A 12,253-nucleotide genomic window follows, 5' to 3' on the forward strand; every position below is an offset into this window, starting at 1 on the left:
TGCGTTCTAAGAAGGGGAGTCCTATTCTGGAGGTGGAGGTGGGGACCTTCCCTGTCCCACCTGAATCTTAAAGGGGTGAGAGGGCAGGAGTGTGGTTTGAAGTCCTGTTCTGGGTCTGCTCTGAGTTACGGAGGGAGGCGGGAGGCCCTTCAGGGATGTGTATGATCTCAGGATCCGAAGCCTGAGGCTGGTATCTGAGGCCAAGATTTGGAAAATTGCTGGGCCTGGAATTTGGCGGGGGGTGGTGTCTAGTTGGGAGTACTCGCTGACAGCGGGAGGAAACAGGAGACTGAGTCGTATATAAAGGGCACTGAGGAAGGATCTTGGCAGAGTCGTAGAAAGTTGAGTTATAGATCGGGGAGGGGAAGCTGAAGCCTGCCTGATACTGCGGATCTGGGTGAATGTGTCAGGGTTGTGTTTGGATCAGCACCAGATCTTAAGTACCTAGAGGAGGCAAGAAGAAAAGAGCGTCCAGTGGCCACAGCCTTTTTCCGAAGGCGACTCACACCCAGACACACCCATTGATCAGCCCTGGCCCTCTGGCACTATTGGGACGGCAGGGCCTGGGCAAGTTTAGACCCTATACAACCTCCAGCAAGCCCGGAGCAGCTCCGGCTGGGGCAGGGGTCTGGCTGCAAGAACTCTGGGGAGTCTGTGGGCGTGGCCAGCGACCAGGCGCCGGCGGCTCTGGATTGGCTTCCCAGTAGACCCGCAGGCGGGGCTCCAGGCCGTGTCTCACTCAGCGGCTCGCACTCGGCCAGGAGGCGGGGCCGGCGGGAGCACGACAGCCAATGGACGCGCGCCCCCGAGCAGTTACAAAGGGCCGGAGCGAGGCCGCGGCGGCGGCGGGGGAGGTGGGGCGAGAAGAGGCTTGCTAAGGCGAGGCGGCGGCCGGGCCGGGCCACAGGCAGTGGCGGCGGGACCATGGACGCGGCTGCCGCTGCTCCGTGTCCCGGACTGTTCCCCCTCGTGCTGGCGGCGGCGGCGGCGGTGACGCTGGTCCCGGGGGCAACGGGTGAGCGTCGGGGCTGGCGGGCGGCTTCGGGGCGCGCGGGAGGCTGCGGGGCGCGCGGGCTGGGCCCGGCCTCTGGCTCACTCCTTCTCTTTCTCAAACATGGCGCGGGGCCGGGGGCGCAGGTGGCGGCGCCCGGTCCGGGGCCGGGCTTTTCTGACCGGGCTGTCGCCACGCGATCGGCGGGCAGGGAGGGAGGGCGGGGTGGGGGCGTGTGTCCAGCGCGGGTGGACGTGCCTGGCAGCAGGCGGCCGACCCCGCAGTCCACTCCGCGGGAAGGCGTCGCCGGGGCGGTCAGAGATCGGGGGCTGCCCTTTGGGGAGGGAGTGGGCGAGGGCTGAGGCTGGCCGGGACTGGCCTCAGCCCGAGCGCTGCGTGGCGGTGTTCCGGGCACCCCACCCACAGTGGGTTGGTGCGGGATGCTCTTGGGGCCCGGGGCGGAGGAGGCTTCCCGCGCAGGGTGTGAGCTTTGAGACTCCAGGGCTTCCCCGGGCGTGGAGGGGGTGATGTGTGGTTGAGACCCCTGGGTCAGCAGGGCCGACTCCGCCGAGACTGACTGCTTCTTCAGCCAGCGGTAGCATTGGAAGAGGAGCTGAGAAGCTTTGTGTGAGGAACAGGAGGTACGAAGACGAGCGGAGTGTTTCTCCCGTGCGTCTGGGAAGTGTTGAAGTGAATCCAGTTACCAGAAGGCTACAGATTGTTTTTGTAGTGGAAACTTGAACTTTTGTTCACTCTACGGGGTTTGGAATGTTTGAATGGGAATGGCTCTGTAAGTTGATGAAATGCTTTTATTTCCTAGAAGGAACATTGCTAGCGAGGTTCCTTTTCTTGAGTGACAGTTTGAATCCATCGTCTGTGTAGCTGGTTTTCAAGGGAGAATGTTTTGCTTTTTTTGCCAAAATACTAAATCAGAACTGAGGTACTTGGTCACTGCTTACCACCAAGGAGTGAAAAACTTTGTTATCATCCAAACTAAGATACTAAAAACTGAACCAAGAAGCCCTAGTGTTAGCAACTAAAATATAGCGAAAGTACATTTCCATTTCTGAAATTAAATACTAGATGTTTTGAAAAACAAAAACTCAGGCCTGAGGGTGCCAATTAGTACTAAGAGCTACACTTAGGACTAAGAACTTACTATAATGTAGAGGTATAAAAAGTGCACCAAAGTGCATTATCTGATCCTCATAATCGAATCCTCAGGGCCAGTAGCATTTGCCCATTTTATACATGAAAAACTGAGGTGTGGAGAGGGGTTTTTTTCCCCCACGCAATTACTAAGAGCTGGAGTTAGGATTTGCACCCAGGGCTGTGTTTCCAAAGCCTTTACACCTTTAATATCCCACCCAACTGTCTGGCTTAGCCTATTTGGCTTTTTCCATCCTCTCGTGAGCAATTGATCTTTATTATTCACTTTTAGATTTTGCCCTTAGTTTGAAAATCAAATTGGCTTTCTGACTCCTAGTACTTTCCTGGAGTCCCCTCACCTTGGGTGTACATTAGGAACAACAGTAGATCTTTGACATTGGTCTAAGAAGGAGGGAGGGCAGGATAGATGTGAGGACAGATGGGAGAATCGATATAGTTCTCCCTCAAGCAAAAATTACATTTTCACACCACTATTAACTCGAGTAACAGTTCCTTCTTTTCCACCAAGCCTGCCACACATAGTTTCCATGGATTCAAATAACAGTATTGGAGTAATTGATGTACAGAACGATGCTCAGTCCAGGCTTTGGAGGAGCTTAGGGACTCCAGTGGCATGCATGGGATGCAAGGCTGATTCGGGTGCTAGTACACTTAAGTATAGACAACCTCAAATGGTTTGCCTGCCCTTGATGGTTATGTTGATGTTCCAGGCCATCTTTTCATGTCTTCTGAAGAAGCTCAGTGCTTTTTCTAAGTTTATAATTTGGCTTCGTTTTCAAGCGCTTGCAGTTCCTTATTGTCTGGGTATCGTTTTTGTGTTTCTCTGCCCAGTTTCTGCTCTCTTCAACATAGATTTCTCTAGGGAAATCGGTTTGCTGTCTGTAGTGCGCAGTTTAGTACCACCAAGTCTGCGTGTATATCTCACGTGAGAACAGTTTGCTTCCTCTCTGCCATGTCGTAACTTTTTTCTTTGACAACGTTCCTAAACCCAGCTCTTCGTTGTATTGGTACCTCTTGAATGTCTGTCTCATCCTTCCTTTGTATGTATGCATCAGTTTAGCCCTGCCTGTATTATCCTTGAAGTCTGGTTGTTCTCCAGTGTTTCTCTCTCCTAGGATTTTCTGTAGGCTACTGCCAAGCTAATCTTCCTCAGTCATCCCTACAAAGATTTTACCAGATTATCCATTTGTATTCAGCACTTAGAGCAGCATTTGAGGCTTATGATTAGGGTCATCCCTGAGTATCCAGCCCTTCTCACTATTGCAAACCCTCAGTTCCAGTGGTTTCTGTTTTCCCACTTCTGACTTTGCAGCCTTTTCACTCCATACTTAATTTTCCCCCTTTTGGAAGTGTGAAGAGAGTTGTCCTCAGTCCTGACTGCCTGTGCTCTATTCCCCTGAACTGTATAGCACTTCAGTTTCTGTTGCCTATTTCTGCCGCCCTGCACTGTTATTTAGCTGTGCTCTTGAACATGGCATAGTTACCCAGAGGGCCAGAGTTATGCCTTCTATCTTCTTTTTGCACTCAGAACCTAGCACTGTGTTTATATTCTGTTCCACTTAGGTAAATACTTGTTGATTAAATAAATTCCACTTGACTGAGCTGAGCATTCATGTAATACACTGTAATATGTAAGTATAGTTTATTTAATATTAGTTGATAACACAATGTATATTCAGGACAAGTCATACGATGTGGTGAAAGAAGCAGGTGGTTATTAGATTTGATTATTATCAACTTCACCTATAGTTATGCAGAAAATGGGTAATACATATTCTTTCTAATTCATGGGGTCGTGAAGTTCAAATGAGAAAGTTGTATTGGGGTTTGAGGTTGCTGTTTGGTATTGGTAGTAGTAGGTAGGTCTGATGTTCATCCAGCAATTCCCATTGGCCATGTGTGTTTTGATTGGTCAGACATCCTTTCTGATTGGTTGGTCCCACTGTAGCACCAGTTGTTAAATATTTTTGGCATCACCCCCGCCCCCTACACACACATGCACATACAGGAGCATCAGTATTCAAAGAGGGAAATTATTAACGTAGTCTGAAGTGATTGGAGACATTTCCTGGACACTTTAGGACTTAAACTGACTCTGAAAGGTGGCTAGAATCTTGATGGGCAAAGAGGGGGATTCAATGAGTGTTAAGTTGTCTTTGCAAACTGTGTCCCCCAACTGTCCCTGGGCCTACCCTACAGCACAGAAACCAAAGCACTTATTGACTGGTTGGCAAGTTACTTTTTAAGTTCTTTATTTTATACTGTGATTTGGATGTATTCACCATTATTATTTTCTTTGCAATTCTAAAACCTCCATAATATGTGATTGGACATAAGTAAGAAAGGCATTCTAAGTGGGATAAGGGAGGGAGAATAATATGGGGTGTTCATCAGGATTGGTCATTCCGAGGTGAAAGTCATTAGTCACTTCAGTTTATAGATGGAAAACAGGACTGAGACGGGTAAGGTGATTATCTCAGGGTCAGGCAGGACCGAGATAGGAACTTTGATTTTATGATTCCAAATCTTGTGCCCTCTGGAGCTCTTTAAAGTAGGAAGGACTCAAAGGGGAGGAGGGATAGGGTTAGTGGAGTCGTTGGCTGTGAAAACAGCACCAGGCATTAGACCAGTGGAGTCAGACTGGATCTTGGTTCAGCAACCTCGATGCTTTGACGTGGATACCGGCCTGCAGTGTCCGTGACGTTATGGATGAGACAAGATAAATTCACATGGACTACTGAGTCCTGGGGAGGGAAAGGGACGGCATGGCTACTCTTTCAAGGGGAGAGGGTGCCAACCCTTGCCTTGACAAGCTTTTATTGGCTTTATAATAGCATACATCAAAGAAAGTTTTCATTCATTATACTTAGGTTTGCTTTAGGTGTTTACTTTTTACGGATAGCAACAGAAGGGATATTACAGATTACTTTTTACAGATTAACAAGGAAAAATGTTGCAACTGCGAGGAAACGATAAGAGTAACAACAGGTCTGGTTATACTTCAATCCTTGGGAGAATTAGCACAGACTTCAGGAAGTTACTTTAAAGATATGCAGTAAGCATTGGCTGCCTGAACTCAGGGCGAAAGAGTTTTAGCAAGAGCAAGTCACAAAGCAGCCTAAAACTGCTAAGCAGTTTTAGCAAAAGCAGTCACAAATGCAGGCCTGATTTCCCAACGGAGAACTTCTTCACGGGCATGGTCCTGCATGCCGACTCACTCCCCACTGGTTTTCCACGTGGGTGTTGAGCTACATTTCCACGTCTCTTGAAGCGGTTCCCTACAGTACTTGAGTCCTGGCTAAGAAACAATTCAAGGCCAAGATTCAAACTATAAGAAAGAGTTTATTTAGAAAGTCACTGAGGCAGAAGTTGTGAACTGTAAAGAATGGGCTCAGGAAACCAATTACATAGCTGAAAGGAGGGTGAAGGTAATGCACCTAGGGAGAGGAGAGGGAGGGGGAGACAGAGGGAGAGCTCCTGTCCTAAGAGCTGTCCTAAGGGCTTTTAAGGGTAGAGATTTCAGGGGAGGTCCTAAGAGAGGGTCTCAATAGAATATTCACCTGCTTTCCAGGTGTGTGCTTTCAGGGCCCTGGTGTCCACTGATTGGTGAACACCAGGGCGTTAGCCATAGCATTGCTTTGGGTTTTGCTGCTTCTCTTGGCCTGGAGCTGGAACACAACTGAGGCCCACATGGATTTGATGCAGGTCAGAACCTCATTGTCCTGGGGACTTAATGCTTAATGGCTATTCTCCAGCCCATTGTTCATTCCCCCTTTAAGGAAGAATGAACCCCTTGACTAGCAACAGGCAAAGGAGGGAAAGTCAGGGAGGGCCTGCACTGCACGACCTGTGCTATGAAAGATCAGGGGTCTAAACAGAATGACCAGCAGTACACTAGGGGAGGAGAGATTACCATTGGCGGGATGGGGTGGGGAATCCTTGTTTTCACAGTTTGGCCTGTTGCTAGGCACCCTGGGCTTTCAGCTGTGGAGACTGTACTTGACCTATATCATTCTTGCTCTGTTCATGTGTGTCTATAACTGCCTACCACAGAGTGACTTACCTAGGTGATCTAGATTTCAAAGAACCTCAGAAAAGTGACTCCTGTAGGTGGGAAGGAGGGGGAAGTTATCGAGTCCTCAAGAGAAGGTCAGTATCTTTTTTATATTGCTTATGAAAGAACCTGGTATAGTATTTATTGGTTGAGAAAATTAGGCTTATCGTACTTTGGAAGATGGTCAAACAGTTTTGAGGTACATTGAAATGGGATGTAATTGAAAGGCCTTGCAGCTCATGGTTAGGTTTAGAATTTTAGATGACCTACTTTGTTGTTGAAATTAAATGGAGAACTGACATGATCAAGGTAATCAAGACGAAGAAGAATCTCGTTCCTGTGTGGAAGGCCCTTTGTGAACGGTCCTTCCAGGCCCAGCTGAAACAGTTACCTGAACTCGACACCATTCTTACACCATGACGTTGCATCAGATATGCTCATTTCTAATGAAATGGGTTTTGAAATTGCCGTTGCCTTTTGATCTAAGAAAGAAGGTGCCTCTCCAAAGCAAAGGCCCTGCTGCATATGTTGACAAACCTCCTGTGTTTTGCTGTTCTTTCTCGATAGTGGCTTCCATAATGCAAGTTCTGAGAACAGATGGACTGTGGTTGGGTGTCATGTGATTGGGTCACATCTTTGCTTCCTGCTTCTGGAATTGAGGGCAGATGCTGGCATGTTTCTCAGGGATGTTCATGCTTTGACCCACAGAACTGGCTCAGGAAAACTTTGGGAATCTTCTCAGAATGTCTGGTCTATCTTACCCAGCCTAGCTTGAATACTTAGGATAACATTTAACACCTTTCTTAACTGAGTTTTCTCAATGTCAAATCCAGGTAGTGTCCATAAACATTAGGATTTGCTGCTGCTCTGAATTCAATCCAGTGTGGTTTTGGACCAGATAATACACACAGGTTTCTTATGGTTACCCCTTTTTGGTGTGAATCCGTGACTGATTGGGTTGCAGGTGTTTGCCTTGGGTAAACATGTTCTCAAACACTAGTGAGTGAAGTAAGTTTGATTGGTTTTATGGGTCCAGTGTTATAGGTCAGATCCAGCCTTTTGTAAAGGTGCTTTCTCATTTTGGCAGTCTGAGAGCATTGCACAGTATAAAGAATAATGTCTAACTTAAAAAAATTATGACTTCCTAGGTAGAGCCACAGGTTGCTTTGACATTTCTTGAAGGTTCACTTGTGCTATTTTATCAATCCGAAAGGAATATACTGGCTCCAGCACAATAACGCCCCTTTTCATATTACAAAATCATAAGCGTGGGATTCTGTAACATAACAATATCACACTCAAGCACACTGTATGACATTTTAGGTGAAATGTTCAAATTGCTTTCCATCTCGTGTGAGACATTCATGTACCCTCCCAACCACACCCAAGCAGGCCTTATTTCTGCCAGACTCTGTGTTATAAGAATGTGCCAGGCATTCCCTCTGCCTTGCCTTATTTACTCTCAGAACCAACCCTGTATGATAGCTATATAATGATGCAAAAGCTTCATTATGTTCTTACTTAGTAATACAAGGCTTTTTAAGTCCATTTGTTCCTAGGTCCAATGCTTTGAAGATAACTGTAGATTTTGAGGGCACTGGTTCTAACCCAAGATTCTTTTCAGCTCTCTTATATTATCTACAGATGTTAAATTTTATCTTTCATCTTTTAATTATAAGTATAAAAGGAAGACACTGCTTCAAATCAAACAGATATAAGACTGGAACATGATTGGAACTGGGAGAGAACCTTAGGCAAAGAAGTGATGAGCACCATTTACCTTTCACCTCGCTCTCTTTCCCTTGGATCCAGTACCTTGTCACCTCTAGTGGAGTAGTATTTACTTTGATCCTGAATTCCTAGCTTAGATAGGGAATCTTTTTCAGTTCACTGTGATATTCTTCCCTCCTGGACTTCAGGTCCATGCTTTGTCCCTCTGCCCCAGGCCCCCCCCCCCNCAACACCAAAGAAGTGTATAGTCAGAATTATTACTTGTGATCATCTGATTTTACTGGAATTAGCCTTTAGGCTGTGCTGCTTTCTCTGCAGTGATGTGACTGACCTCTTGGGAATCTGCTCGGGTGCCTGGCCTGTGTTCACACCTCTGGTTTCAGGTTATGCTTGTGATTTCCTAGGTCTCACCTTTATTTTCTCCTGGAACTCCCTGATGGCTGTCTTGTTAAATGCTTTTCATGTCGTTGTTTTTCTCCATGGATCAAACACTGGTATAGTTGTATTCGTAGACCATCTTTGTTTTTCTCTTTGCATTGATCTGTTCTTCTTCCAGTTTTGAAGGCCCTCAAATCACGTGACTAGGTTTCCAGTAATTTAATAAAGCCTTTATCTGTGGGAGTAGATATAGAAACCCCCTATATTTGTCTGGAATTAGATTCTAATCAGCGTATCTCTCGGGGACTCACTTTTAAAAGGAGGATAACACCTAACTCAAATGGCAGTTGTGGAGGTGGTGTATTGCAGTGTTTCTAAAGCACGCAGCACGTGGCCTGATACCAGTAGATACTCAATAAGTGGAAATTATTATATATTTAAACAACTGAGGGAATGTCTTTTGGAAGAGGAAATTCATTGTATATAATGAAGAACTGTGATTAATTGGTAGGCTGACAGGCAGAGCACACTCACTACTAAGGAAGTACTTTCTGTCAATGGGAACGGTCATAAAGTTGAGCATTATGAGGCGCTGTCCCCTGTCACTGGGAGGATTCGGACAGAAGCTGCATTGCCGTCTGTCTGAGAAGTTGTAGGAGGAATTTCTTGGAGTTGATTAACTCTAATTCTGTTTCTGCTCTAGATCTCTGCACTGCTAGGTGTAATCCCAGCTTCTTTGCTCACTGTTTTTAGCTGGCATACAGGCTTTCAACCTCCCTAGCTTTTAAGGCTTTGAGATGATCACTGTTTTGTAGTTTTCTTATTGTATGGGGAAAATGTATTCATTAACTGGCTTATGTACTCTGGCCATTTTTCAAAACAGGATTTAGGAAGCTTGAAATAAAAACATTAAGAACAAAACTGATGATTGGAAAAATAAGAATCAATAAGTAAAAGAGGAAAAGAAAGAGAACGATTACCTATAACTTTTAGCAGAAGAAAGCTTTAGCAGTCAAACACAATAGATAGCTTGGAGTTTTCTAACAGTGAGGAAGGGAACCTGATAGTCTGCGTAGATCTCATTGCTTAAGGCAGAGAACTCATGAGGAGGCTGCCATCCTCCTTAATAAGACGGAGGTGCAAACAGGAAGGTTGCAATGCAGGGAGAATCTCCAAGTGGTAAGGGGTCCAGGACCTGGCAGCCCTGATTTCTTGTTTTCCCAGGCTTCCTCTTTACCCCGTATTGAGGGTTCAGTTTAGTACTGCCGCTACCATTTTTCTCCTGCACTCTGAGGCTCTGGTCCAAGTATGAACACGCTAGTCTTAACCTAGTGCCAAGGGAACAGCTGATGTAAGACTGGAACATTTAAATCAAGCTTTGCTAAAAGCTAGAGGATAATGAATAGAGAGAAACATGAAACTCTTCAACCTGGCTTACAAAGACGTTTTCCTCACGTCCTTATCTTTTGGCCTGTCTCCATTTGGCAGTCTTCGTCCCGGTACTGTAACCAAAGGTGAACAGCACCTTTCAGCACACAGGCACCAGACAGTAAGGTCCAGAGGGTGTCTGTGCTTGGGTTTCCTGTTTGAAAAGCTGCCTCCTGGGTAGTGGATGTTGGGAATGATGACTTTGTTTACTCAGAGTGCTCCTACCGTATGTAGCTTGCATAGTAACCCCAATATTTACATGAGATACCCACATATGTTACCATGAAGGGCATTCTTTGGTTAGAGATGGGCTGATTTCATTGGGAAAATCAGGTTTCTCCCTGCTCTTGAGCAGAATCCATTGCAGAAGTCTTTGTGTCGGGAGCACTGGAAAATACAGTGAAGAATTCAGGGTTATCACTCTCTGTGACTTGTGTGGATTCATTTTCCTTTCTTATTCCACAGTTATGGAGTTACTTTAGGCCTGTTCCCATGTTTCTTTGTCCTAGCCACAGGGCCGAACCTCCTTGTTTTTGTTCGCTCCCTTAAGGATAACCATTCCATCTAGATTTCCTAGGTGTGAACCTCGCCGATTACATAATAGTGTCCTATTTATAATTCTAGGACACCTTGTGCAGGCATCCTGTTACATTTCTACAATATAAGATCTTTAAATATGCATCGAAACACAAATAGCTCCCATGGAAAAAAAAGCAAAGACAAATAAATGGCTTTTTCTACTAGAAGGGAAGAGTACTGTGCATATTCAGGAGCACTGAACTTAGAGGAGATAGTTATATTTTAAGAGGAATATAGAGATAGAAAAGCAGTAACTGTTCCTTTTCATCTGTACAAAAACACACAATATATGTGTGGAGTTTTTTTTTCTTTTTACTTGATGTATTCATTTCCCGACTGAACCATAATGTGCTCTAATTGAGTCTCTTTGTTTAGCACATGGCTGTTGATGTGAGTACTTTCTCTAGTTGAAAAACTGATATTTTAATTTTGTTATTCAGTCTGCAACAGATTTAAATAAAAACACCAAGATTGTGTATTGTAGATTTCCTTCAACAATAATTATATGTAATTATTTTACCAAAATAAACAAGTTAAAGTAGTTGTAGCTATTTTATCTCATTCCACATTTGGAAAAAATTACAAACCAGGGGCCAGAGTTTATTCATGTTTCTCAATGAGGAAAGGTAATTTTTTTCTTTTTTTAAAAGGATTTTATTTATTTTTAGAGAGAGGGGAAGGGAAGGAGAGAGGGAAAGAAACATCAGTGTGTGGTTGCCTCATGCACCCCCTACTGGGGACCTGACCCACAACCCAGGCATGTGCTCTGACGGGGAATCGAACTGGCAACCCTTTGGTTGGCAGGTGGGCACTCAATTTACTGACCCACATCAGCCAGGTCAAGGAAAGATAATTTCCAATTGCTCATTCCATCAAGTTTCACCAAAGCAATGTAAAATCTGATGCTAGTGAAGAGTACCGGACACATAGAGAGGAAGTGCAACTGGAGAGTAGCTACCTGCTACTTAAAACAGTTGATGTTTTCATGAATGTGGTGTCTCAGAAATTTTAAGGGACCTGTGATGATTAAATGAAATCATGCACGTAAAACTTACAACATTTTTTGGCACACAGAAGACACCAAGTAAATGATAGTTGTTAAGAAAAATAGTTTTTCATAGTTACAGAATTTTTAGACTGAGAGGAATCATAACTAAGGTGATCATGATTATTATTTCACCTGGTTTTCTTTTACAGGTGAGGAAATTGGGGCTCAGTAGTTATGTGGTATTTCAGGATAATCAGGATAAGTCCCTAATGACTGAACAGGAATCTGGCCTCCGCCTCACTTTAGAACTTCATTTAGCATCCCTTTTCTGCTGATGCAAGCCTCTTTCAGGTAAAATGATTTTTTTAAAAAAATCACCCAAATTTATGGGAGAATCTGTCAAATCAGACCCCTAACAAATAGATGCATAGGTGGATAAATAACAATAATGTTAATGTAGCTAAATAGTAATAATGATAGAATTTAGGTGGTAGGTAGGTATATAGGTGTTCCCAGTTCTGTCAGTTTTCTGAATGTCTGAAATGTTCATAATAAAATATTGGAGGGCGGGGGAGCTGAAACATCTGTTCACCCCAGATGTGTCTGGTACTGATGTAAACACAGGCAAACCAGCAGTGCTTGCTACCAGCAAAGGAAGTGAAACGACCCGGGAGCCGCAGCCTCTGGGAGTGCACATCCTAGGCCCTTTCCTGGGCATTCTCCGGGGCTTGAGAACCGCAGGTCTGCTTTGCCTTTTCCTTTTGTTTCTTTCCCTCTCCTTTAAAAAAAAAACGACGAGTGATAATTGTGCCTTGCAGATTTGAAATTCCCTAACCCACCAGCAGACAAACAGGTTTGCATAATTAGCACTGTACATCGCATTGTTACAAATGCTTTTTTTCCCTCTTATTGTTTTGCTTTTTATTTTCCCATG

The 12,253-nt window shown here is 44.9% G+C and overlaps 1 protein-coding gene across 1 annotated transcript in view; it reads left to right on the forward strand.

Moving 5' to 3' along the window:
- Positions 1-835: 835 nt before the first annotated feature.
- Positions 836-12,253, forward strand: part of TGFBR1 (transforming growth factor beta receptor 1) — a 48,410-nt gene continuing 36,992 nt past the window's right edge. Inside the window, exon 1 of the mRNA XM_037035701.1 lies at positions 836-1,015. Coding sequence (XP_036891596.1) covers positions 925-1,015 — 91 coding nt within the window. The 5' untranslated portion in view covers positions 836-924. The remainder of the gene's footprint in view (positions 1,016-12,253) is intronic.

The sequence above is a fragment of the Sturnira hondurensis genome, unplaced genomic scaffold, assembly GCF_014824575.4.
Source record: "Sturnira hondurensis isolate 20B ecotype Veracruz unplaced genomic scaffold, ASM1482457v3 Scaffold0022566, whole genome shotgun sequence".
NCBI lineage: Eukaryota > Metazoa > Chordata > Mammalia > Chiroptera > Phyllostomidae > Sturnira > Sturnira hondurensis.